The sequence below is a fragment of the Poecilia reticulata genome, chromosome 19 (assembly GCF_904066995.2).
Source record: "Poecilia reticulata chromosome 19, P_reticulata-male-v2, whole genome shotgun sequence".
Classification (NCBI taxonomy): Eukaryota; Metazoa; Chordata; class Actinopteri; order Cyprinodontiformes; family Poeciliidae; genus Poecilia; species Poecilia reticulata.
The window spans coordinates 14,966,369-14,993,015 of NC_088848.1; the positions used below are offsets into that span (position 1 = coordinate 14,966,369).

Below are 26,647 nucleotides of genomic sequence, written 5' to 3' on the forward strand. Positions count from 1 at the left end.
GCTACAGCGAGTTAATCAGAGACTTTTGTTTCCATGTGATAAGGATGACACCACTGGATTCTTTCCACTCCTCGATGTATGCGGATCTACCGGCTCGTGCAGTAAACAGCTTGCTCATGGTTGTTTTTAGATCAGATGCTGGTGGCCTGCTAGACCTGGATAGCCCATAACTTGTGTAATGTAATGTAAAATATGTTTAATAAGACTGAATAATTAGGCTTGTGTTGTGCTTGATGAATGCTAAAATGGGCCTACAGATATTCGTGTACATTAGTTACTGTGAAGGTAGGGATTATCTGTTTGCTATGCAGAATATTTACACTCAATCAATGAAAGCATTTATATTTATATTTACAATTAATATAGTTAAGCAAAAGAAGACAAAAAATAAATAAAAAATTAGAAAACATGACAATCCTAACATGAAATTTTCAGACTGCTACCACAGGAAAATAAAGGGAACATTCTCTGAATTACACGTTGGATGTTCAATAGTGTCTAAACTGAATGAAGATTGTCCTTTTATCAATTTTACTGGTCTCTCTGTGAAATTTAAACAGGGCTTTGAGCAATGAAAAGGCAAGTCGCCATGTTGTCACTAACTTTGAGGGAAGACGTCACACTTTGGATTCAGAATCAATAAACATGTTTGAATAATAAGTGAGGGAAGCTGAATGTCTTTCAGGAGGGGAGTAAAACAGAAAAATAATAATAATAAAACAATAATAATACTAATACTAATAATAATAAAAAAGTTTTCATGAACTCCACACAGAATCTGATAAAACCAACAAAGCAACCAAATATCAAATGGTAACTCAATTCTGACTTGTTTCGACTTCTTTTTGGCGTTTCTCTCTCTACTTTTAGTCTCAAAACTCAGCAGCTCACATGGAGCTGGAGGTTTCTGGGAATGAGTCATCATGAGGAGCTGATCAACCAATAGGATGCAGATTTTGGGCAACATCTGACACTAGAAAGCCACAAAGAGAAAAAGGCAATTAGAGTTGGTGAACGTAAATCTGAGCTCTGGCTAGTTGCTGGATGCATCTCCACTTATGTATGCATAACTTATGTTTCCCGACAAATTTCTATTATCATAGAAAGGAAAGAGGTTAAAAAGTGAGCTTAATAAGGTTTGTCAACAAGTTAGAGTTAAGACATTTTGTTAAAATATTTGCACTCCTTTGAAAAAAATGCAACTTTTATGTTCAGAAGCTCATAGTTCATTCAGCACATAAACAACTGAAGTGAAGAACTTTAAGTTGTGCTTGAATGATTGAGGTTTAAACAAATAAAACAAAACCAAGACAATAATTATATAACACAGATTTGAAGTCAACCAAGAACTACTAAATATGTTCCTTGAAAGTTGAAGGCTATTCATTTGTACATAAAAAGTTCATGCATCAATATGTTTATGTAATCACCCGTTTGTGAGATGAGAGCTGCGTTCTACTTGGCATGTTGTTATCGCCCCCTGTCCACTTTTGTTTGCTGATGAATGAAAGGTCTGGTGAGAAGGTCAGGTGAAACTTATTTCACAACCCGTATCATGTTTGTATGGGTCATAAGGCCAAAAGCAGCTGATCTAAATATGGTCACAAAGTCGGGTTGTGTACCCAACACAGGATGGCTTAGGCCCATACACGCATAGAGAAGGCCTGTCCTGCTTAAGCACACTTCAGCGCAACGCATCAAACGTGTGTGAAAGGCATAAAACGATGTGTGAAAACTGACAAGACAGGACATTGTGCAGCTGATGTGAATTCTCTTGAAGAGATTCAAAGAGCCAGAAAGAGAAATATGATCTCTCCAGCGAGTTTCTATCCGTCCCAGTGGAACGTATCCTAAACAAAGGCAGGCATTCTGATCAGAAATGTAAATTTACATTGAGGTGAATGAATCAAATGGGGAGGAACAGCTCTGATTTTGATGGTCATGGCAGTAGGACTCCGACAGAACCACATTGCCTCTAAAAAGTAGAGATGAAACACTGAGGTTCCCAAACCACACACATAGCTACAGCAATGCTATGCTCCACCATGGTCACCAGAAACATGACCACTGCAGAGCCCAACTTGTACCAGAAAAATTTATGAATTTCACTCAAAGTGTCCACTGCTGTTCTGCATCTGAAACCCCTCAGCCAAATCATCAAGACTGACTAAGGATTACCGACTCAAGAATTGGGTCACCATTCATCTAACCCGAACCCTCCTCTACATGGATGGCATCAAGCTGTATGCCAAGAGCGAGCGAGATATCGACTCACTGATCCATACCACCAGAATCTACAGCACTAACAATGGGATGTCATTCGGATTAGAAAAATGTGGGTGGATGGTTACAAAAAGAGGGAAGGTCATCCTCACAGCCTTACCAATAATCAGATACCCTGCAGGAATAATTAGATGGCCAATGGAGGAGATAAACACCACAGCTGTTAAGACTTGGAAACTACTAACCATACATGGAGGGTTCCAATGGGGAACAGAGGACAAGGTGCTGGAGGTACCATCGTGGGAGGAGCGCAGAGGCCTTTGTGGCAGTCACCCCCAAACTGGAGCAGTGTCTAAAACAGATCCCAGGAACAGCATCAGACATCTCAGTCCATAAATGTGCAGTTCTAGGCACAGCCAAGATACTGCACAGAGCCCAGGCTTCTGGTAGAGGACCCGAGCTCAGAGGATGAAAGAGGCCACCTGTGGAAGGGTGAAAAAGGATTTTTTTCATAAATATATATATTACATTGACTTCCTCCATTCAGTGTGCTAAACATGGTTAATAACTAAACAAAATAGCTAAAAAGCTTATTTTAGGAAAAAGGCCACTGTTAATGTGGGCAGTAGTTACATTAGCAACAGATTAACAACAAATATTGTTATTGTTCAAAAAACATACGATTTATTCTGTTCTTTTGAAATACTACTTATGAGTGTGTAGGATGAGTGTGTTTACTGGTAAACAAGTGCCACAAAGTAAACAATACATTTTTACTTTTGCAAAAGTAAAAATCAGAAAGCAGTGCACAAGCATTATCACAAACATTGCTAATGTAACTACTGCCCACATTAACAGTGGCTTATATATATATATATATATATATATATATATATATATATATATATATATATATATATATATATATATATATATATATATATATATATATATATATATATATATATATATATATATATATATATACACAAAACACACATTCAACACAAAAGTGAAAATCTCGATTTATACTGTTTATAAAACATAAACTCTTTCAAAATACTTATCAGCTTAACCACAAGAAATTTACAGTTGGTAAATTTTGCAAAAGTGAAAATCAGATGTTTACTTTGTGGAACTTGGTTACCAGAAAACGCGATCGTCTCTTAGCAACAGATTAACAGGTTGGCAACAAAAATTCTTATTGTTCAAAAAATATAATATTTCTTTTGCTCTTTTGAAATACCACTTATTTTATACTCGTTAAGAATTGTGTAGTTGGTTAATTTTGCAGAAAAGTTAATTATTTTTGTCTTTAGTAGTAGATATTATAAAACAAGCATTCAACACAAAAGTTAAAATCTCGATTTACACTTCGTGACAGTTCGTCACCAGTAGAAAACGCTTATCTCTTAAAACCAAATGAATAATAGTTTATAAAACATAAGCTCTTTCGAAATAATGCTTACCTGATTAAATACAAGACATTTACCGTTGGTACATTTCGCAAAACAAAAAATCTGAAGTTTACTTTGTGGCACTTGGTTACCAGTAAACACGCTCATCTCTTAGCAACAGATTAGCAACAAAAATTGTTATTGTTCAAAAAACATAAAATGTTCTGCTCTTTTGAAATACCACTTATTTTACACTAACAAGAATCGTGCAGTTGGTGAATTTTGCAGAAAAGTTTTTTTTTGTCATTAGTAGTAATATTACAAAACACACATTCAACACAAAAGTTAAAATCTCGATTATTACTTCGTTTCAGTTCGTTACCAAAAAAAACCCCGCTTATCTCTTAACACCAAATTAATAATAAGTAATATTGTTTATAAAACATAAGCTCTTTCAAAATACTGCTTATCTACTTAAACACAGGAAATTTACAGTTGGTAAATTTTGCAAGTGAAAATCAGATGTTTAGTTTGTGGAATTTGGTTACTAGGAAACGCGATAATCTCTTAGCAACAGATTAGCAACAAAAATTCTTATTGTTCAAAAAAATATTATATTTCTTCTGCTCTTTTGAAGTACCACTTATTTTATACTTGTTAAGAATTGTGCAGCTGGTCAATTTTGCAGAAAAGTGTTGTTTTTTTTATCATTAGTGGTAAATATACTGTAAAACAGACATTCAACACAAAAGCAAAAATCAGATTTATACTTTGTTACAGTTCGTAACCAGTAGAAAACGCTCATCTCTTAACACCAAATTAATTATACTGTTCTTTTGTTTTTGTAGGTGTAGAGTAATAGGTGCTTTACATGCATTGCATGGAAGCATTGAAAAACAGTGTAAACATTGGTGTTTATGCTATACAAAGATGGACTTTGTTTATTACAGGTTACTTCTGAAAGTACTTGATTTCACTCGATTTTATTTTGGGGTATCTGAGTAATAAAGACGGTACTCAAATGCACCCCAGATTTTTCAATTAAAAAATAAATAAGTAAAATGATAACATTATTTTGATTCCCCAATAAAATATCAGGCTACAGTGATTTGATCTACCAATTAAACTACAATACGTAACCAATAGGTGAAACATGACAAACTATGGCTCAGTTCAAAGGGTGTAAATAACAGTATTTTGTTGACTACTCCATTGCAGTGATGGAGAAAGACGTTATAACTGCAGATTACATCAACAGGCAGGACAGATTTGGGGTATTAGGGATAATCCCTACTCACTTACACTTGGTGGGTAACTGAACACTGCCTGACATTGTGGATCAATTTAAGAGAGGCAGTTTCCTGAATTTGGACAAGGTTGCTTTTCTGTTCTCTGTTGCTTTTTCCTCTTTAGAGAGGCCAGCAGCATACCTTGTGTGTATTTATATTACTATTTGTTTGAGATTTGATTAGACTCAGAAGACTGCTTATAACATCTAATGACAGGTAAAAAAAAAATAAATAAATAAATTAAAAAAAAATATATATATATATATACACATTATATATATATATATATATATATATATATATATATATATATATATATATATATATATATATATATATATATATATATATATATATATAATGAAATTAATCAAGAGGTGCAGTTTTTAATCATGACTTCACATTAACAGACAACTATTAGATTTTAGCATAATGCCACTTTACAATGCAGATATCATCTATCTCTTTGCTTGTCTCTCATTTAAATATTTTGGTAAAACTTTGTAAAACACACATATACAAGTGTTTTTTTCCATTTCTCAACGGAAAAATGGAGATCCAAAGCAATAGTAGCTACCCCGTAAACCTAATAAGGTATTTTGCTAACACTGGGAAAAATTACTGAAATTATGTGGCAAGACTTGAAAATAGAAATTCACTGACACTTTTCATCAAACCTGAATGAGATTGAGCTGTTCTATAGTGAATAATGGGAAGATATTTCAGTCAATATATGTGCAAAACTGGTAATCCAAACAACTTGGCAAAAAACTGGTTTTTACAAAGTATTGACTTATGGGGGTTAATTATTAATGCACAGCAAACACAAATATCAGGGTTTTGTTTATAAAAAGACATTCATATATTTTCAAACTACATTTAAAAAAATAAAAATAAAAAATGTGGTTGCCTTGTGAAAAAAAAAAGTGTGAATACTTCATTCATTGTTAACCAGAATACTTGACCTGAAAACAACATACATAAAAGATTAACTGCAGCTGAAATGTTCTTGTTATGATTTAATCATATCTAAAGCGCCCCATCTTCAGTTTCCAAGGAGACCCTTTCCTGGCTGCTAATAGGTGTATCGCTTCAGTCTCGCATACACTAGGGTTAAGAATACTCGTGTTAGCTTGACCCAGTCCAGACCAGAATTCAATTATGAATTTATTGCATGACCTAAAGATTGGCGTCTATGGAGGCTCTCCATCCAGTCTGACTGCATCTGAGCCATTAAGCAAAAAAAAAAAAAAATGGTGGAATTTCAGTCTTTAAATCTACAAAAATCCCAAATGACTTAAAAATTAAGAATAAAGATGGCCGTATGAAGCATTGACTTAAGAAACTCAATGTGTCTGCCCTATTTTGTAGATTTTTAATTAGGCATAAATGGAATTCCATTTAAATTTTCCTTTTGCTTCACTTTGTGTCTACCACATAAAGTCCTCCATGGTTGAAAAATCACATCCAGCAAAGTCTATAAGCACTCAGCTATTAATAGCACTGCCTCAGGCTATTAGCCTTTAGCTGCGGGGGTCTCACATGCTTCGAATACTAGACAAACAAGCCCTTCCCGTCTCGGTTTACCCCCTGCAACCTCTGCCTTACTGGGCTTTGAGCCAGAAATGGCCGGAAAACAATGTGATCCACTCACTCATCTGCTGGCATAACAGTGTTACAAAACAGTTGATACTCGCAGGCTAATAGACTGACAAACAGCCATGAACAACGTAGCTAAAAGTGCAGCAAGACGTTTCTTTTCAACTATCCGATGATGGAACGGCGGCTCTACCTGATCTCTTTGCCAGCGACACTAAATCAGGAGTTCTGTGTGCTTTGTTCACGTCTCTCGGTACAGATTTAATTAACAACCTTATAATGACCAAACACAGAGGACAAAAAAACAAGACAAAAATACCATTTTGCCTACAGGTGTTTTTATTAACAGTATTTACATTTATTTCAGTCAAAGTGTAGCTATAAAAATAATATTTTACATACTGCATGAGATAGATAAACACAATAAAAACTATTGTGAACACGTCTGGACCCTCGAGAGTCTCATTTGGCACAGTGTGCAAAAAACTGGCCTATTAAAACCACAAACATGGCACCCACTGAGGCTTAACACTCATTTATAATGACTTTGTCTTCAAGTTTTTAGTTTTGAGACAAGGCTGGCAAATAGTCTGATGGACTGACAGCAAACTTGGGCCCAGTGAGGCTGCGGCTTGTTAAAAATGATGCCCCTTTTTCTTTGTATTTCTTACAAACAATGCACAAAAAGAGGATTAAATTCAGCCTGGTCCAGAAAACTGAGAAAAGAAATCAGTTTTTTTTTACACTTGCAAAGGCTGAAATACAAAAAGTCTGCAAGAATATTCATGCAAAAAAAAAGAAAGAAAAGAAAACAACTTCAGAGTCTAGCATTGGCTCAAAATTTCCAAACCCAACACCAAACCCAGTACCATCAAATTTAAGGTGCAAATATCAGTTGTGATAGTTCAAGTATTTAAACAAGACGTGCCTTTGGAAGGATTTGCAACTATAAGGCATAGATGAACAACAGATTTCTGTTATGTAAAAGCCTCTACATCTAACTCAAAACTGCTGGATCTCTTTCAACTTCCTCTTCTTCTTCTGTCCACTCTCTCGACTTCCCTCTCATTTTCGGGCACCCGATAACTCGCTGGGTGCCCTCCTCCGTCTCCCCCTACCTGCACACGACTCCACCTTTTACCGCTTGATGCCGAGTCTCGTTTCAGCAGCGCTCGGGCTGCTTCACCAGGTCTCGATGGTCACTTTATTTAAATGTCCTGTTGGTAGCAGTTCTGAGTTTGTCTAATTTCTCTATTGCAGAAACCAAAACGAATGACAGAAGCTGGAAATGACATGCTACTTGTGACGCCGGCTGCAATCTGCTCTGGTTCTGGGAGGTGCGAGAAGCTCGTCTGCTTCGGCGGACGATCCCATGGGAATACTAGGACGTGGTTCATGGAGAATCCATGCTTTGTAGTCTTAAAAGCGGCGGCTGCGTCCGAAGGTCTGACTAGGCCACCTTGTATTTGCGCAGATCTAAGGGTTCTTTACTGGGCACGCACCAGTCGTCAGCCTCCTGGCACATTTTGTAGTTCTTCAGAGCGGTTTTGTTGTACACTGGCAACCTTTCGATAGAGTCCGTGGAAAGAGCCTAGAGGGACATACCATAAAAACAAATTTACAAAATCAAAAGGGAGTTCACACCCGACTGTTTTGTGTCACAGTTTCATGCACAGACTAGCTCACCTTCAAGTAGATGACGGCATCTGTGCCGAAACCCTCCATCGAGTAAACGTGCAGATCCCCCTGGAAATACTTGGCGTAGAGACGAGAAATGGGAAGGCCGTAGCCGAATCCAGCCTGCAGAGAAAGGGGAAAGGCTTAAAACTTGTCGTTTGGAACAAGTAGCACCCTATTTTAGATTCGCTTTTGTTGACTGTAGGGAGATAACGTCAAATGACAAAAAAAAAAAAAAAGTCTAAATAAAAGACTAAAAACATCTTTGAGAAGCACAAAGGCTGAGAGCATTTGTACATCTAAACCAAAACCCTCCTTACCAAGGGTGTGCTGGAGTGGTCGCTGATCTGTGGAGCAGGAGCTGTGGAGTACATGTAGCTGAAAAGGTTCTCGATCTTGCGAAACGGGACGCCGCCGCCTCTGTCGCTCACCTACGGGGGTGGGGTGGGGGGGGGGGGCAAACGGAGAAACAGAAGACATGAGTGCTGACGGGAGATGTGCGCTAACCTGGTCAAAAACGAACTGATCAGGTAGAATGCTGTAGTCGTTAAACTGCAGATTTTGCAAGTAAAAGCTAATTAAAAAAATAAAATATGAAGTCCTTGGCAGGTTGATGATGAGCACAGATGTATACTTAAAATATTTTGAAAAATGCAACTACTACAACTTTAAGGCAGGATGGTAATTTGGATTACTTAGCAACCACTGTTTGATACATGTAGAGAAAGTGTCCAGTGTTTTTCAGCCTTGCTACTACAGCAGTCTAGTTACGCTTAATAAAGGAAAGCTTACAGCTTACATTGCGTGCACTATGTTTGTTTTTCAACTGAAAGTAGACCTGGCTCAGCACTTCTGGGTCTATTTTGTTTCTCTCCTAAATGAAGACATTAAAGTTATTGCTGGTATTAGTCCAGTCTGCCCTTTATTTCTCTTTGTCATCAAAGATACTCCTGACCCAGAGCTTTTGCTTTTATCCTACATAGATCATCTGATTTTCTCTATAGCGATTCTGTTTGTTCAACCGGGCCAGCTGTAGCCAGATGACAACCAGACGCCTGCTGATCCCAGTGACACGTCGGGCTGACTGTAAAAGCACAATTCATATTGACTTATCTTATCGGAGAGGCTACAGAAAGCGCTGCGATGAAACGAGGACTAAAACGTTACATAAGTGGGACAGAGCAAACATTCAGAGAGCAAAAACAACTTCTGCTAGGAAACACTGGCTTCACTTAAAACTGAGAAATTCACACATTGAAAGACAAAACTGATCACATTCAGATTTTTTAAGACTGATCAGCACAAAGATCCTGAGAGAAGATAAAGATTTGGTGTCTTCCTGCCCCAAAATCAAAGATTTTATCTGACCATGAAGCATATTCTTTACTGACCTTTGAAGTTGTAAAACTATTTGCACTCATCTTATCCAAGTAACCACTGGAAATGTAGCTGCCCTGCACTTTAAACTTTGTCTCACCTTGATTGACATGTCCTCTCCACCGAGAGACACCATGACCTTAATGGGTGGGAGGTTGTTCCTGTTTTCATGAGTCTCAATGGTAGCTCTCATTGCATTCTACAAAGGGAGAAAAAAAATAACTTTTTTTTTTTTTTTAATGATTGTTAATTTTAGGCACATGCATGAATTAGAAGGCAGCATCTCTTACCTTGAAAAGCTCAAACAACATGTGATAAAGGTGGGAGGGCACATAAACGATGCTTATTGGGTGACTATTTGTCTTGTCTGTGCAAAAGAAGAAGAAGAAAAAAAAAAAAAATATATATATATATATATATATATATATATATATATATATATATATACACACAAATATCAGCTCTTCATTCATAATCTGTTACATACAACATCTACTCCCACAGTGGGGAAATTTCTGAAGGGTAGGCTTAGGGTAATATAAAAACAAAGGCACAATACACAAATTTTCATTTCATCTGCTTTGTGTTGGTCTGTTTTCAAGAAATCCCCATAAAATACAATGAAACTTCACAAAAAGTGAAAAAAAGGGTCAAGGACTATGAAAACTTTTGCATAGCACCGAATCATTAAACTATATAGAACAAATCATAGGAAAACTTACGGTTCATTTCCTGCAGAACCAAATCAGGAGAGTGGAGGTAGTACTGGTCACACAACATCTTCGCACTGAGGAAGGCATCTGATGATAATGAAAAGGAACTTCATTTTAATTGCAGACAAAACAAAACGCAAAACGTTGCTTTTAAAAGTAGATGAAACATGATTTCAGCTACTTTAAAACCGTAAGGTAGCTGAAAAACAAATGATTGCTATAAATTGTTTTTGAGGCCTTGAGTCAAGTTCAGACTCACCTTGTACTACATCTCCTACATTGCATTGAGGGTCAATGCTTCCTATTGTGTTTGGGTGGACTGGGTTAGTAGTGCCATCAAACACAAGAGCTGCAAAAAAAAAAAAAAACAAGAGAATGAGGGAAAATCAGGGGTATTCGACATTTTATATTTTACCTACAAAGATTTTGCAAGAAAAAAAGTTTTTAAACGTGTAAAAAGTCTTGTTGTTTGCACAGGCAGTCCTTTTTGCTCTGCCCTTAGTTTGGAAAAACAAATTGTTACGAAAGACGTTCAGGGCATTAAAAGTTGCCCGGGTGTGAAACTGGTTCGATAGGGACGAGGTTATATAACTCTTGACGTTTCCCCTTCATGCAACAGCAGTTTTGAAATATTTCACTTTGGATCAACGATAGTGTACGCTTCAGCAGTTTGTGTTTCAACATCGTGGATTATCCAGGCGCTCTATGGCAAACAAAACTAGACTTTGCAGGACCGTTCCAGGTAAAAAAAAAAAAAAAAAAAAAAAAAAGACACCGTTCTTTCCTTCTCTTATCTCCTTCTGCACCAGTTGTGCGGGTTTTACTGCACGTATGAATTCAGCTGCAACACAAACGCATAGGGGCCTGAAACATGTCAGCAGCTAAGCAGAGATAGGCTATCTGCGCTGATTAATGAAGAACATGCTGACGCATCAGTGGCCTTAATCACTTTTATTTCGCCTTTCTTTTGGCTCATTATTTGTATGGTGTGATGTTTGGAATAGACTTGTGTAAACTTAAAATATGTGAATGTCTGTTGCCAATCCAAATGAGTCAAGAAGCTAAACGCTCCCTTTGCTGTCATGTCTACCCAATAATATTCGATATTCATAGAAATAAATGCAACAAGGGATGATTTTCAGCACGAAACTGACATTTTAAAAACCTAGGTCAATAAATCTGTCCTCTGCTGAACTGTGGCGTCTAAGTAAGGTCAATGCTGATTGAAAGAAAAACAAGGAACTTGTGTTACGCTCGTTGTCCAAATCACCTAGGATTACAACTGTAATGGACATTTTTCAATATTTGCCTTTAAGGATTTCTTTTGTGAGTGATTAGGTTGTTCATCAGGCAGGCGACAAATGAAATTTATAACACGTCTTCAACAAATATCTAAAAAAAAAAATGCTTTGGCATAGCATAATAATAATAAAAAAAACAGTAATGAAAGTAAACCACAAACGGAAAATATAAATTAAAGAAACAAACAAAAAACCTAAATCTAGCTAAATTTTGAAACTGGTTGTGGGCTTACTGTGCTGGTTGATCAGCATTCGTATGGAGATGCGGCTCATGTAGAAGCGATCCAGAAAATACTGGATGTTTTGGTTGGTGACCACATCCTGGGGGAAAACCTCCTTGTATTCAATGACCCCCTGCGCCATGGTCGGCACCACGTCGTTATGTCTGTTTCTGATGGTAACCAAGGCATCGACAAACCTGGGGAGAAAGTATAAACCTTCAGCTGTCGGGCACTTGGCATCTTCCAGAAACAGATGCATTAATTGGGAAGTTAGTCTCTGGACAAGAACTAAAGCCTTACTCTGCAAGCACTCTGTGGTCATCTGGATTCTTGTCTAGGAAGTGAAGGATCTCCATTAAACTCTGGCTATACCTGAAAAATAAAAATAAAAAGAGACAAACCCATGAACATATGATGGGAAACATAGGAGGCACAGCAGAGTAAATCTGAAGGAAGTGAACGTTCATGAAGGAAACAAAAATAGTGCAGTGAGAAAAACACAGGTCACGTGGGCCTGTGACGGGGGAAACTGGGCTAAAGTTCACAGCTCACAGCCACTCCCCACCATCCTCCGCTCTGGGCAAGTTGGAGAGAGCACAACTCGGTCACACGGCTTTGTTGTAATTCAGAGTGTTATGTAACTAAAGAGGGCGGATCAACCGCCCCAGTTTGTGGTAAGCAACAGCCGCTGTGATTGCAATAAAACTTGGCCACGAGAAAGGGCGACGTTCCAGTATGAAGACAAAACCCAGGTTCATGAAAATCAATAGACCGTCGCCTGGATAAACAACTCACCATCTCTGCACCATCTGAACTGAGGGAGTAGTGAGCAGCTTGTCTGGCAGGAGGTTGATCTCCTTCATGATGTTGGAGAGTCTCACGGGGAGTTCCTGCCTCAAAAAGACAAAGGATGTCTTTTCACAGGCATTGATGGAACCTGAGAGTTAGGAGTAAACAGAGAGAAAACAATCAATCCAGATTTTTTGTTTATTTTATTCCTTATTGCTCTACTTTCTTTTAGAAGTTTTGAAGGGTTTGAGAAATCCATCAGAAATTTAATTTTGAATTACTCGAGTGTATTTTGAATAAATGAAGTCAAATATGATGCATGTTTAAATGGTCCCATTTGCAGGTTAGAAGTTGTTTTTGTGAACAGTTAGAGCCAGATAAGTACTGACAGACCAAAAAAAAAAACTTCATTTGATGGTAGATAAAGGTCTGAGAGAGAAAACAATAAATTGAGCAATTTATTTGCAAAAATAAATTATTTTTCCTCCGTTTCGCTTTAAGTCGCCAAGTTCTTTAGGGTTTAAACCGCCTGAGCAAGCGTATTGACCCAACTTTAAAGTTTGTTTTATTTGAGTACCATTTACCATTTTACATAAATTAACACTTGCAGATCATGACTTGTTTTTTTTTTTGTGACCAGTTAGAGGCAAAATGGTGCAGCCTGAGTTTGCAGCAGATCTGATGCAACACTGAGCGCCAATGAACAGCAAATTGCAGCAGGCCCGTGCACAGCAAAGCAGATGCATGCTTAGAAATTCACAATTATAACTCGCAGCATGAATACGTTTGTAGAATTTAGCTACGGATTTAAACCGTCCAGGTTGCTTTGCTAAAATGGACCAAATCAAATTCGAGCTCAACTCACCGAAATCGATGAACTGCTTCATGGAGAGCGGAGACGGAGAGAATTTGGAGAAATGCTCGATGTGCTTCGGCGCGCTGGCCAACGCGGCGTTTTTCATTATGAAGCGTACAAACTTCATGATGGCTATTAGATGGTTCCTTTTTTTCTTCTAGGTCCAGTTTGAGTCAATAATAATCCCGAAGGGAGGCTCTGCCCCCAGTTTTCTCTGAGTGGGTAGGTTTCTAGCTGCTACGGCTTGCGGGAGGAAAGAAAATACTGATCTTCAACCAATCAGAAGAAAGGAATTTTATTTACCCTTCAGACTGACCAATAGGAGCCGTTAGGAGGCGTGGCTAGTGACGTTTGGACCCTCCCAGAAAGGAAGCGCTTCCAGAACAGTTGAAGCAACGGCTCAAGTAAACATACGTGCTGTTTGGCAGCCCCGCTTCATTCCACGAATCACCAACTGCAACTTTGGTGGGGGTGGAGGTGGGCAGGGATATCAGAAACATATGAAGTGGGTTAATATTAGAGTTTATTCAAGTTTATAATTTACTTTTGACTCTAAATCCAAACAGTTAACTTCAATTTAATATGAGACATGTAATGCGAGTTTGACTATAATGGATTCAACATGCATTTGTATTTATGTTTGAGCCTTGACTAGGCCCTTCCATCAACAAATAAGCTTTATTGATTGAGGTCTGACTGCCTCCTGAGGATAGTTGCCCGGCAGGGAGATTAACCTTTATTATATTAAGTCTTTTTAAAGTCTCTAACAGGTGTTTGTCCACATCAATTCTGACTACCTGACTTAGAGTAAGCTCTAAGTCAGAACACATTTTAGCTTGTGCAGTTCCCTGCTGAAAAGAAAACATTCCTACAGCATGATGCTGCCACTATCATGTTTCACAATAGTGATGGTGTGCTCAAGGTGATGTGCAAGGTCAGTTTTCCACCACACAAAGTGTTTTTGCATTAACACTAACAGTACCAAGTTCAGTTTTGGTGTAATCTGACTGAAGCACTTTCTTCTACATGTTTGTTGTGTAAACTATGTGGCTTGTGTCAAACTGCAAACGCGACCAAAGATTTTCTTTTAGAAATTGCTTTCTTCTTAGCACACCCACATAAACACCAGTTTTGTGTGTATACAGCAGGATCCATCCATCCACACATGTGTCCATCCATCTATGCTTTCAATATATTGTTTAAAATCAGTAATCAAATGAACTGTTCAACTATTTATTTGCTTTTACATTCATTCATTAGGATCTGACGTGAATCAGATTTTTTCATTGAAAGATCACATTTCCAACCTTCTCCTTCTCCTGCATGATGACACAGTCTGGTCCACTGCTACTTGTTTATGTCCTCCCAGTTCCCTGTCTGTGAATGATTCCCTGGAAGCCCGCCACGTAAAGTTTTGAATAGAAATGCCTTCATCAGGGAACTGGCTGTCCTAATCAAATCTCTTGTTACATAACCGGCGGCTGCGTCAGTACCTCTGGGATTGTCTCTAGAAAGCCAGCACGAGTGAGCTCTAAGTCAGAACATATTTTAGTTTGTGCAGTTTCTTGTTTTGAAAACCACAAAAGAGAAAGTAATATAACAGTGAAGAGTCAGATGTTTGTACATGAAGATAGAGATTAGATATTATCGTAGTTTTCACTCCTCATGCGAGCACGTAATATGATCCCCGTTGAGCATGATCATCACATGTACATGTCAGAGTTGGTTGTTTTTGTCTTTGACGATGAAATCCCAGCCTCTTCCAGATCATTTTACATCTTGTCACCTGACAAACACAAACGTAGGAAGGATTTTAGAACAGATTCTGTAAACATATCAGGCTGAAATTGGATTGTTTGGACCAACAAACATCTGCAAAATGAAAGTAAAGCTTAGACTCAAAAACAGAAAAATGTTACCTTGGACTTTCTTTTAGAAAAGATCAGATTAAATAACTAACATGCTCTCTACCAAAGTTCCCATTGTCTTTAGAAGAGAAAAAGCCTCACTGATTCTTCACTGTACATAACATTTATTTAGTTGTTGTTTGTCACATAAAAGTTCAGATTAAAAAAAGCTAATTCAGTTAATCTATTTAAATTGAGTGAATGTAAAAAAAATAAGTTAGATATTTGAAAGATTTTGGATTGTGGAGGGTTAACACTTAACGTTCAGGACATGTCCAGACGTTACTCCATTTCTGCTCAAGCAAATCTGCAAACCCAAAGAGAATGTTTTGAACTTCTGTACAACTGATTTAAGCGTTGAAAAATAAAATATGATTCGATGACATGTTTTTTTAATGTATGTAACAAATACAATGCTCTTTGCGATGTAGGAAGACAAAATATGGCTGAGAATAACACATTAGATAAGTTTAAGAATATTGTTCACCATGGAAAGTTATTTTGACAAAATAGTTTATTTGCATATGACTTACATGTCCAGATGTCTTTCCTGTTTAGTTCATGTACAACTCAGCAAAATTTATCAGGTTATTTTAGGTTTGTAGTACTTAAACTTTAGGTTTGCAATACTGCACAACATACTTGTTTGAAAAGCTGAGGGTCTTTTGAGGTAAAAATGCTTTAAAGTATGACTGCTCTGCTGCAAAAAAGTGAGCAAACTATCACTGCTCTTCGTGTTTTTTGTCAATCTTTGAGCAGAGAAACATGTAAAAAGTAGGAGCCAGGAACTCTTTCAATCACATAGTTTTCTGTAGTTTAATGTTAAAAAACTAAAAGCTTTCAGTATCATTTAAGTAATTACAATATACTCAGATTTATCAAAGTAACTTAAGTTGTGTTCACTAAAATTACACAAGGTAATGGTACTCCATCAGTTGAAAAAAAGCCCAAAAATTGATACAGATTTGCATATATTAAAGAGAACAGTGTAATTAGAAATTTCAGTTAAGTTATGTGTATTATTATTTCATTACTTAAAATGTTACTGAAAATGATCAAGGTTCATAAACTTAAGATGTACAGCTTGCACATGCTAACATTTTTACATTTTGAAACGTTGATTTTTTTTTTTGTTTGTTTTTCGAGGCAACAAGTCTGTACACATTTTTAAAGTAAAGTCCACTTATCCTGTTTTACAGTGTAGATGCTCAGAATAGCTCGGTTGGTTCAGTTTTATCTACTTAAGGCAGCGGTGTCCAAACCTTTTGCCACCATGGCCAAAGTCAAAGAGTTGAGAGCACTCAAGGGCCACAAAAAATGAATCTCTCAACAAATATGTTATTTTGTTTAATCTCTTCAGTAACACTCTAAACATGCAAGATTTTAATGAAGCAGTGATCTGGAAATCATAGTTGATCCTGAACACAAAAAGTGTCTTGTACAATTGCTATACTGATCATTTCTTTTGGGTCCATTGTGCTCAGAGGTTGTGGTGGGGAACAAGCACAGGGCAAGGGTCAGGCCTTGCTCTATTTAGCAAAGTTTAGTCAGCAAAATGGTTAATAACAGAAAAATGAAACTCACTCTTTTTAGATTTTTTTTAGAAAAGTGCTGACCTGCACCAACTGCCTGTTGCTTACAGCAGGACAGATTCTCTGTATTTTTTAATTGTGGTGCACTTTGGACACCCCTGAGTTGTTAGCATTGGTGGCAACATGCCTCACTGGTCAGAGCCCCATGGCCATCAAGGGGGTGAAAGAGTAGAGACAAAATACAGTCTGTTGCTACGGTTTCCCAATGCTTATTTGTATTTTCAGGCAGTAACCAGTTGATACTGGTTGATACTGGTTACTGACTGAGCAGTAACTTCCAATTTCACAGCAAACTAGGGCTAGTTCGCAGTTTTTAGAAAATGTCCACTAGATTTAGTAATTACTAGTTCAACATCTGTAATATTTAGACAGTCAAGGATTCTTCAACAAACATTTAAAATAGTTCGCAACAGCACCCACAGAACTGTTTTGGGGCCATTTTTGAATGAGATAAGTATGAGCATTTCTATTTATAGACAGCTAAAAAGTAGATTGAAATAATGTACACTAATAATATTTTCTTTATGACAAAGTTTGTCTGGGTCATTATATAAACCTGAACTAATGAATTGAAGATAATCAGTAAAAAAAATGTTTTGCAGAGACTTTACAAAGACGCTTTTGCTGATTTTCAGAAATGTGAGCAGGTCGAGAGAAGGTGCTGAAATATGATCAGCATCAGAGGCAAACAGATATTTGTCCATTCCATCTGCATCCGTAACACTCCAACAAGGTTTTAATCAGTTTATAATGAACCCATGAAGGACATAAAATTCTATTTACATAATATAATGATAAGCTTGATCTACTTTAGCCTGAAACTGCAGGTTATTTTTCTTCAGCGTTGCCTCAATGGGAACTGTACTGGTCAGGGGGGAGGCGGGGCCCCTCGAGCTACCACCAGTACTTTTCCGCACCCTATCAGGCTCCAGTCCTGCCAGTTGTCGGCTCCAATTCCCAACAGTCAACAAACTGCCCAGGCATGTGAGGCCTAAATGTTTGGGCATTCTGTCACAGCCGTGCTGCGTGAAGGGTGACCAACTGGACAATAACAGCCCCAGTGGAAAATCCTCTGTAGGCCCGGGGGAACCGTCGATGGCCCGTTAACGCTGTGATCGCTTTGCATTTAAAAGGTGCATCTAAATGCAAATACTTGCATTCCTCTGTACACAAATAAAAGGTTCCACTTGAGCAGGAGTTAAATGCTCAATGTGGAATATAAATACAACCTGTGGAAATCCCATTTAGTAAATATCCAGGCTTAACAGTGTTTCTGACAAGTGTAATGACCGAGACACTAATGGTGAGCTTCTTTTCACGCGACAAAGGATAATAGGAGTCTGATTACGTATTCAGACTGATAAATGGAGGTTTCACAGTATCATTGGTGTCACTTTAAAAAAAAAAACATTGATGAGAGTGCTGAGAAAAAAAGTAGATCTAATTGAAAGAACAGCGATTTAAAGTTTAATTTATTTTCCAGCCAATCTTGACATGGGGAATCAAGTTGGGCTTCAAGACCTTTAGCACCATTAGGTCAGGTTTCTCTGGTGATGTCATTCATCTAAAGTAGCTAAAAAAACATTAAGAAAAACTACCAACAACTTTATATCTTTCTTTTGGATACATTTACAGTTGTATTGTAATTTTCCTAATAGCCCATGTCAACAGTTTGATTGGATCAAAGCTATTAAAATATGTACTTTGAAGGTATTTACAGAGTCTTGAAAAAATATTCACTGCAATCAAAATTGCAGTCATGTGGGCTGTTCCTCTATTAGTTTTACACATCTGAAAACTCAGATTTTGCTCCAAACACGTCGGAGATAACTTTTTAACCTAACACCTCTTTAATGTTTTCCACATCGTAATCGCTGGCCAGTCTGCGTTAATTGGTCTTCACGGTGCCTTTTGGTTTACTTAAGGGAATCGCCGTAAAGAGGGGTGTGGGGGAAGATGATTATAAATGCTTGCCACACTTCTGATCTTTATTTTGAAAATATTTTGAAACTCATGGATCATTTTCTTTTCGGTATATTGCGAATATCTACGCATTTTCAATCAAACCCATTAATGTGTTTGGTTGCATCATGACAAAATATGAAAAAAAAGGTAAAGGAATATAAATCGTTTTGCAAAGAACAGAAGTTTGAAAAAAAGTTTGTAAAAATTCAGACGTGTATTGCATTGATCACTCAGTAGGAATTAAAACGTTTGTTAGCAGGTGAAGAGTTATGGTGTACAACACTGCCATCTAGTGCCTCGATAAAGTAATTGTTTTAAGGAAAGTATTTCAGATATAAAAGTAAAATGACGGTCAAATATGTAGGAAATAAAAACACTATACAAATCTAATTTAAAAAATGATGATTTGATCTAGCCTAAATAAAGGGTTTCCTAGGTTAAATAATTTGTGCTCCAGTCAGAAGCTGAACTACAGGTTCATGCAAATCAGATGTTTTCCTTCTGAATTGTTTTTTTTTTTTTTTCAATCTTTTTGCCAAGTTTTGCCATAGATTTTCAGTTGATTAAGGTTCAGACTTTGACTGGGCCATTCTAATCTGTTCGTTCCTGGTACATTAGTTCTGAATTCCAGGGTATTTTGGGTTTGTTCCTTAAATTCTTGTCTTTACCCATGTTCTCTTTGTTGATAATTTTCACATCCATGCTTCCTTCTTACTTGAACAAATCTTGGCTTTCACTCAGTTTGTTCTTCGACCGCCACAAAGGTTAGATTAGAAGAACGTATAACTACTAGCTGTGCTATTAACAGATTAACTTTTTTTTTTTTTTAAAGAAAAACCTTTATTGAAAATGAAACCCCCAGTATATGAGGGGAAGAAGTAAGACAACAGTCTGTGCTTCACATAAATGGGGCATTGACCCACATTATCCCCATGGCTGTAAAAGACGCCTGCAGATCCCGGCGCTTCGCTGTGGATCCGGTGCCAACAGCTCCAGCCACGTTTTTTTCCCTCACAGTCCTGCAAACAGAAGGTGCGAAAACAAACAAAGCTGATGTATGGAGGATGTAGCATTTGGAAGAGGCATGTGTCTTTAAATGTAAGCTGTTGGAAAAGCGTGGGCTATAAATAGATTCATGCTTCTTTTTTTTTCCTCCACGCTATCTTTTTTTTTTCTCTTTTCTTTTCAACCCCGTGGAGGATGAAGAATGTTCAAATTTAAATTCCAGCCGGACTTAAATGTTTGATAAATCACCTTCCACTCCAGCGTGCTGCTGACAGATTGGACTCTGCCTGGAAAATACGCCGTGACTCAGGCGGTGCATGTTCTCGTTAGGAGGAAACTAACGCTCCTATTCCCGCGACATTATCATCATCATCATCATCATCATCATCCCACATTAGTGGAGCTCCTCAGTCCTGCTCGGCAGCATCTCCAGGAGGCGTGCTGAGCCGCGCCACAAGAGGAGCAGAGCGGGCTTCCACCTGGACTCACCGCCACATCCAAAATAAATAAGAGAATAACAATAAGCGAGGACGCGTTTTTGCTTTAGGAGGAGCTAAGCCTCCACCGACGGGGGTGGGAGAAAAAAAGAAAAGAAAACGGGATGCCATCCACGGATCGATCAGCTGGAGCGCGTAAGTTATATGTTTTCTACCCAAACAATGCGATGTGGTTCGTTTCCTGCGTGTTGGATGGCGACGTTTTAGTGAACAGAGTGTTGAGGGTGTTGGGGGGTGGGAGGGTGGAGAAGGCCAGACGAGGGGTGCTTCCCACAGATCTGTTCATGTAGTATTACTACTGTAGCGATGTGTTTGCAGTGAGCATCGCGGATGGGGGGGAAGGCAGGGAAGAGGGTCGATCTGGAAGCCGCTGTTTGCAACATCAGCACCAGTCTGAGCGATGTCCTGGCCGCAGGCTGGCGGGCAACCTTCAACTTCAGCTCGGTGCTAATGGGTGAGCGGTCCGCAAAGAGCCCTGGTTCCATCACAAAACACCGCAAGCAGCGCGAAACACCAGAACATAATTGCTTCCTTTTTTTTTTTTCTTTTTTAATTATTTCACCAGGATTTTGATGTCCACGGACAAGACAAGTTACGACAAACCACACGGAAATGCTCGCACAATTCAACTTATTCTATTAGGCAAAAACATATACAGAGAGATATCAGCCTGCCTGTGAGCGTTTGAGAAGTCCTGTAAAATGATCCGTAATTTTCAGGTCTTTTTTTTTTTTTTTTGCAAAGATTCAGGCGTGAGGAGCAGAGGATTTTGCAGTGCCTTTGTTGAAGTTTGAAAGTTTTTACATTTTCTCGCAATATTTACTCAGCTGTTAATATATGTGGTGCACATAACTGGTGAAGTGGTGGATACATGATGCTTTATCATTTGCAGAACCACCTCTTGTATTAGTGACAGCTGCTTATATTTTTCTATCATCTTTGAAAATCTAAAGGCTAAAAATATTCGCAAAAAAAAAAAAAAAAGCTGAAGCTTATCTACTGATTGGGAGATTTGGTGAAATTGGATTTGGATTCTCAATTGGATTTAGGTCTGGACTTTGACAGAGCCAATCTAACAGATGAATATGGTTTGATCTAAGCAGCTTTACAGCTTTTGCTGCGTGTTCTGTTGAAAAGTGGACCTCTGCCTTTTTCAGGGTAGTCCAGCATTGTTGCCACTACCATAGGAGGTACTGCGTTCTAGATTATGTGCAGTGTTTGTTTTCCTCCATAAATGAGCAAATAATAAAATTCCAGTCTCTTCTGAAGGGAGCAGTGCACCTTCTTCCATGTTTGCTTCGTCTTCTATGCGGCTTGTGGCATAAAATGATACTTCTTACGATTTTTCTCTGCTAACAGTTGTCCTATCAACAGATTCTCCCACCAGAGCTGTTGGTCTCTACAGCTCCTCCGGAGTTACCATAAAGTTCTTGGCTGCTTCTCTAAAAAAAATTTATCTTTCCCTGAGTAGTTAGTTTTGGTGGACAGGCAGGTCTTGGTAGGTTTACAGTTTTCAGATGAGGAATCCTCTTCAGCGTTCTCCCTGATCTGGGTGCTGTGTTCCTCATGACAGCCTCTCTAAAAAAACCTCCTGAAATTTTTGTCCTACAAAGAAGACTGTTGCTACTGGCAATGAAAGTATGTAATTTATTGTCATCAAAGTACGGAAACCTGAACTTTTTAATGAAAATAGGTGTGAAGGACATGAAGGCAACTCGTTCCTAAAGCTTCAAATACAAAAATTCTTCAGTCAGTATTCAGTCTTACTTACAGTTGGTATTGAAAAAAGCATATTTAAATCAAGCAACCGCCCACTGGCATTAATCTCAACGTAATCCGCCCAATGGTTTGAATTAGAAATCTGACAGCATTGGTAACAAAGCTATACTTCCTTTTTTTCCTCTGAGGACGATATGATTCAAAGGTTAACTCGTGTTTTTGTTGCCTGTTCAGAGGAGAAAACAGAAATCACATCTTGCCCTTTTCACCAACAATGGAGGAGCCTGTTTGTTTTTGTACCTGTGCTGAGCAGCTCGTTTCGAAAGCCGCAGAAAAAACAGCTGTGTTCAGCCGTGGCTGAAAGTTTTAACAGTGGCACAAATGTGATGCTTCATAACGTTCTAAAATGTTTCAATAGTTTGCTAAAAACACTCATTTAGAATCTCAAGCGTGTCCTTTTCTTTCAGTGTGCTCGCGATATTTAAGCAAGACACAGGCAGACAATATATTTACCAATGTATTTGCCTTTTAGACTCACTCACATTCTCCTGCTGCCAATGGCGATCAAGCTCTGCACTGTTGGAGTCATGATCCTCTCCTCCTGAGGAGATGATACTCACAAGCTGAAACCTTCTCTGTCGCAGCTAAACCTCTCAGCTTGACGTCTTGGACGAGCCACAAAACTGTTACATTGAGTGATTACTTGCGCCTCATTTCCTCTCAGCGGTACGGTATGGGACGGTGTGGTTTGGTACACTATTTTAAGGTGCATAATATTCAGAAAACCATTTCTACCATTAGTTCGACAGTCACTGGGTTAAACCCAAATGCCTAAAGTTGTGTCATACCTGTACAATCACTGAACTGTGCTGCGCGACACCAGTAGCTCTGCTTTAACCATACCGTTGTCTTATGGACCTACAACTGAAGCCAGTCCAAAACAGTGGGTTCAGTACGAGCATGGTTATATGGTCGTCTGCTTTTACAATGGAAACAGAGAAAATAGTGTACCAAATTACATCGAACAGGGCATTGTGCTTTTGATTCTAGGTAACTATTGCTGACTCAAGAAGTTGACGTTGCCCCCTTTTATTGAAATTGTTCTGCGGAATAGAAGTGCATGAGAAAAAGACGGTGTTGCATTCTGTTTGAACTACATCAAAATGAACAGTTTTATTTGTACTTAATTTCCGCTTTCAATATTGCTGCTATGACCGATGACCAATATTTACTAATATCACATCTCTTCCATTTCTGGACTGTGAATGAGTATATCACTGAAAATCTCTTTCTTATTTAGTTAAACATGCCACAGTCGTGTGCTGTGTGTCACTATCAAATGCCCAAAAAAATATCACATGCTCAACTTCTCCCCTTCCAAAACGTACATATAAGCAGGATCAAAATGGAAATAAACATCAGTTATTAATATCAGATTTTACTGAGGTGACCAATACCAATATTAATTGCGATATATTGTTCATTCTGAGTTTGAATGTCTAAGCGTGTTTCAACATCAATCTGTCATAATTTGAGGGGCCTGTGTTGATGACATGTCTGTACTAAACTTAAGTTAAGAAATTAAGAAATGAAGTGACCCCCCCCTCCCCCTCCAGGTTCTCATTGCTATTTGCAACAATTTTGCTATTTGTGTCCTCTGTGAAATATTGTAAAACACAAAAATTTCCATCTCTGCAAAACTTAACATCTCTGTTACGGTCCAACTCTTTTCACCACGTCGGAATATAGTAGAAGAGAACTAATAGAAAATCAGCTTCTTTAGTCACGATTCTTTGGCAATTCTTGATATGGGGGGTGGATTTGTATTGATTGTTTTGACTGTGCCAGTCCATTTTCTACACATGAAAACACAAGAGTTTGCTAATCATGCACAAACTCAGATCTGTTTGAATCCAAATCAGCCATCCTCAGGGATCAACCAAGTGACGTTCTTCTGCTTTTATGGGAACCACGAATGAAGGCTAAAACACAGTAAAGAGAAAAAAAAATAAAAAATCAAGTGAGGCTCTGAAGAGGTCACGTTATGTTTACGTGCAGTGAAAAAGAAGCCACAGACCTTCAGAGAGCCTGGAGCGTCATTGATCGAGACCACTTTAAGAGATTGCATGAAAGGACTGGCTGCTTGGATCATGAGTAAACAGCTATGTGCTGCTGCAGAGGCCCAGCAGAGTCGGGGGGTAAATAAGAAGAAACCACAAAAGAGGAGTAATTTAGCCCACAATTTTCATTGTACCCCTATGAATCTCTGCAATCCAACAGACTTTTTTAAAGAGCTGAATATTTTAATGTGGCGGCAGCCTTTAACCGAGGTCAGCGGGTCACATGAAGAACCCCTCATTCTGAGCGTCAATCTGCAGTTTCGTCACTTCGGTTGAGCCATTCAGTCTCCTTTTCCGGTGCCCTGAGGGGTCTCGTCAAAAGGAGCTAATTTAAGGACGTGAATCATACCTTCACCTCCTAATCACCAATCACTCAACCGACGTGCCGCTCTTCAGTTTCCATATAGGGCCTGTGCGTGTTTTGCTGATTTTCTGCCTCTTTAGTCTTGTTTATTTTCAACCTTGCGCAGCTTTAAATTTGATTTCAGCAAACCCCCCATAAGGTTGAAGTCGGTGTAAAACGTACTCTTTTTACCGTGCCGATTAACGTTTTGTTTGCGTCTCCTTGTTTTAGAGATGCTCTGAAGCGAACGTGTGTGTGATTTTGTTATGAGCAGGACTGAATTGTCCAAGGACACAGTGCACATCAGCAGCGTGTGCTACGTCGAGTCTCTTTGTCGCTTTTATTTTTATAGAAACGAGACAGGAAAAGCTCTTTCATTATAGATGATTCACAGTCAGAAACAAGCTCTCGCAGTGTTCACTTGTGGAGACAATTAGAGCGTGTTCAGCGGGGCTGAACTGTGCCAGCTGACCTTGACGAAAGCTGTTTTGGAGTGACTCCGGTCTGAAGAGAGCGTGTTCATGTGCGCTCGGAGAGGGGAGGTTACTGACGCAATCAGACCGGGAACGTTGGCACCTTTGACTGAACAGAGGAAGTGTTTTTCGTTGCCGAATGAATTAAAAAGCAGAAGTTGAAGAGATGCGGTTACTATTCCAGTGACATGGCTCCTTAAACTGAATTATGCTGGGGTGAAATTTCCTATATTTTCATCCAGATCTTATTTTGCGAACAAATAAGTACACATGTATGCAGTTGTAAAAGTAAATGCGAGTACAGTTGTAAGTCTTCAGATGTATGTTTCGAACAACTTTGCACTTCCAGAGAGTCAGTTTCCTATTTTTCTTGGATTGGATACTTTCAGGTCTTGCCTCAGATTCTTAGTTGGTTTTTGGAATGGACTTTGACTGGACCATTTTAACACATGAATGTGCCTTGATCTGAAGTGCACTGCCTCAGTCTCTCATCTTTTGAAGCCTCTACTCTAATACTTTCCTATCAATCAGCTGATAATCAGCTTACCACTCAGATATTTATGCCTCAGAGGTATAGGAAAAATAAAACATTGACATTTTGTTCCCTGGCAGCCACTTGATCATTCAATGTGAAATCCCACCCAAAAAAAAACAACAAAAAAAAAAAAAAACAAATAAGAAAACTTCACGGAAGAGAAGTTACTAAACAATGACAGCTTAAAATGAAACCGAAAAATAATATTGGCATAGAAAAATATAACTGCAGCTGAAAATATTAACAATTACTCTGAAATAAATGTACAGAAAACTGTATTGATAGTAAAACAAAAATTGATTAAAAAATACTTAGAATTCTAAATATATACTGTTAATTAAAAATAACTAGCTTTCACACTGGCAGTTTTCTTTTCACCGAGTAATTTTTTTAGCGGTGCTATTTTTCATTTTAAATCCTCTCTGACTGTTTTGGTATCGGACTTGAGGTGCGGGACTTTAGTTATGCATATGATTTATATTATACAAGCCAACATTAGTGCTGAACCTCACACATATGTTAGAAATACGACAGGACTTGAAAGTTCTGTTAGTTTTGTTCACTTTCAGACATAGCACGTTTTTTTTTTTTGAATCTCTGTATGAATGACAAGATATGAAACTGTGACAGCAACTTCAAGATGTGCATTTGGTGTGTCAGCAGGGGTAAAGTTTTTCTTATAGGTTTGATGTTTTCTTTCTCTGAACTTGACTGCCTGTCACACCTGTAAATCTGAGAATAAAACTGTTTCATGAGACACTTCAACAAAGAGGCAAAACAGTTTTGTTCATCGTCTTGTACCAAGGAATTCAACAAGGCATTTCTGGCACGACAGTTTAAGAAAAATATTTAACAAGCTTTAGATTGAAGCTGTTTAAGCTGAGAAAAGAAAGAAGCCGAATGCAATCATCCCTGTCATGTTCTTTGGAAAAACTGCAACAATAATCTGTGCTTTCTCTATGCCTCGAGACCTTGGACTTTTAAGCTTTGCAGCTACTTTGTAAAAGATGTGCTGTACCAAAAAAAAAAAAAAAAAAAGAGTTAAATTG

At 38.2% G+C, this 26,647-nt stretch overlaps 3 protein-coding genes across 8 annotated transcripts in view; 1 reads left to right on the forward strand and 2 right to left on the reverse strand.

Moving 5' to 3' along the window:
• myo1d (myosin 1D) overlaps positions 1–3,768 on the reverse strand; it is a 98,625-nt gene extending 94,857 nt beyond the window's left edge. For 4 of the 5 annotated variants that reach the window (XM_081600898.1, XM_008437408.3, XM_081600897.1 and 1 more), the window contains exons 1-2: positions 3,693–3,768; positions 2,469–2,705 (exon numbers count right to left, since the gene is read on the reverse strand). In XM_081600898.1, the coding sequence (XP_081457024.1) occupies positions 2,469–2,521 (53 nt within the window). In that variant the 5' untranslated portion in view covers positions 2,522–2,705; positions 3,693–3,768. The remainder of the gene's footprint in view (positions 1–2,468; positions 2,706–3,692) is intronic. The other variant, XM_081600899.1, reaches the window with a different exon arrangement.
• A 3,058-nt stretch (positions 3,769–6,826) lies between these two features.
• Positions 6,827–13,681, reverse strand: pdk2a (pyruvate dehydrogenase kinase 2a). The gene is made up of 11 exons (XM_081600203.1): positions 13,452–13,681; positions 12,593–12,734; positions 12,098–12,169; positions 11,810–11,994; positions 10,535–10,624; positions 10,285–10,362; positions 9,853–9,929; positions 9,663–9,761; positions 8,506–8,616; positions 8,195–8,308; positions 6,827–8,099 (listed from the first exon to the last, which is right to left on the reverse strand). The coding sequence occupies exons 1-11, from the start codon at positions 13,567–13,569 to the stop codon at positions 7,959–7,961; spliced, it is 1,227 nt and encodes a 408-aa protein (XP_081456329.1). The 5' UTR covers positions 13,570–13,681; the 3' UTR covers positions 6,827–7,958.
• A 6,621-nt stretch (positions 13,682–20,302) lies between these two features.
• The window catches only part of tbkbp1 (TBK1 binding protein 1), a 57,334-nt gene continuing 50,989 nt past the window's right edge, over positions 20,303–26,647 (forward strand). The window contains exon 1 of one of the 2 annotated variants that reach the window (XM_008437412.3): positions 20,303–20,543. The gene's annotated coding sequence lies outside the window, so the exon portion shown is untranslated. Of the gene's footprint in view, positions 20,544–20,758; positions 20,863–26,647 lie in introns of those variants that run through there. The other variant, XM_081600202.1, reaches the window with a different exon arrangement.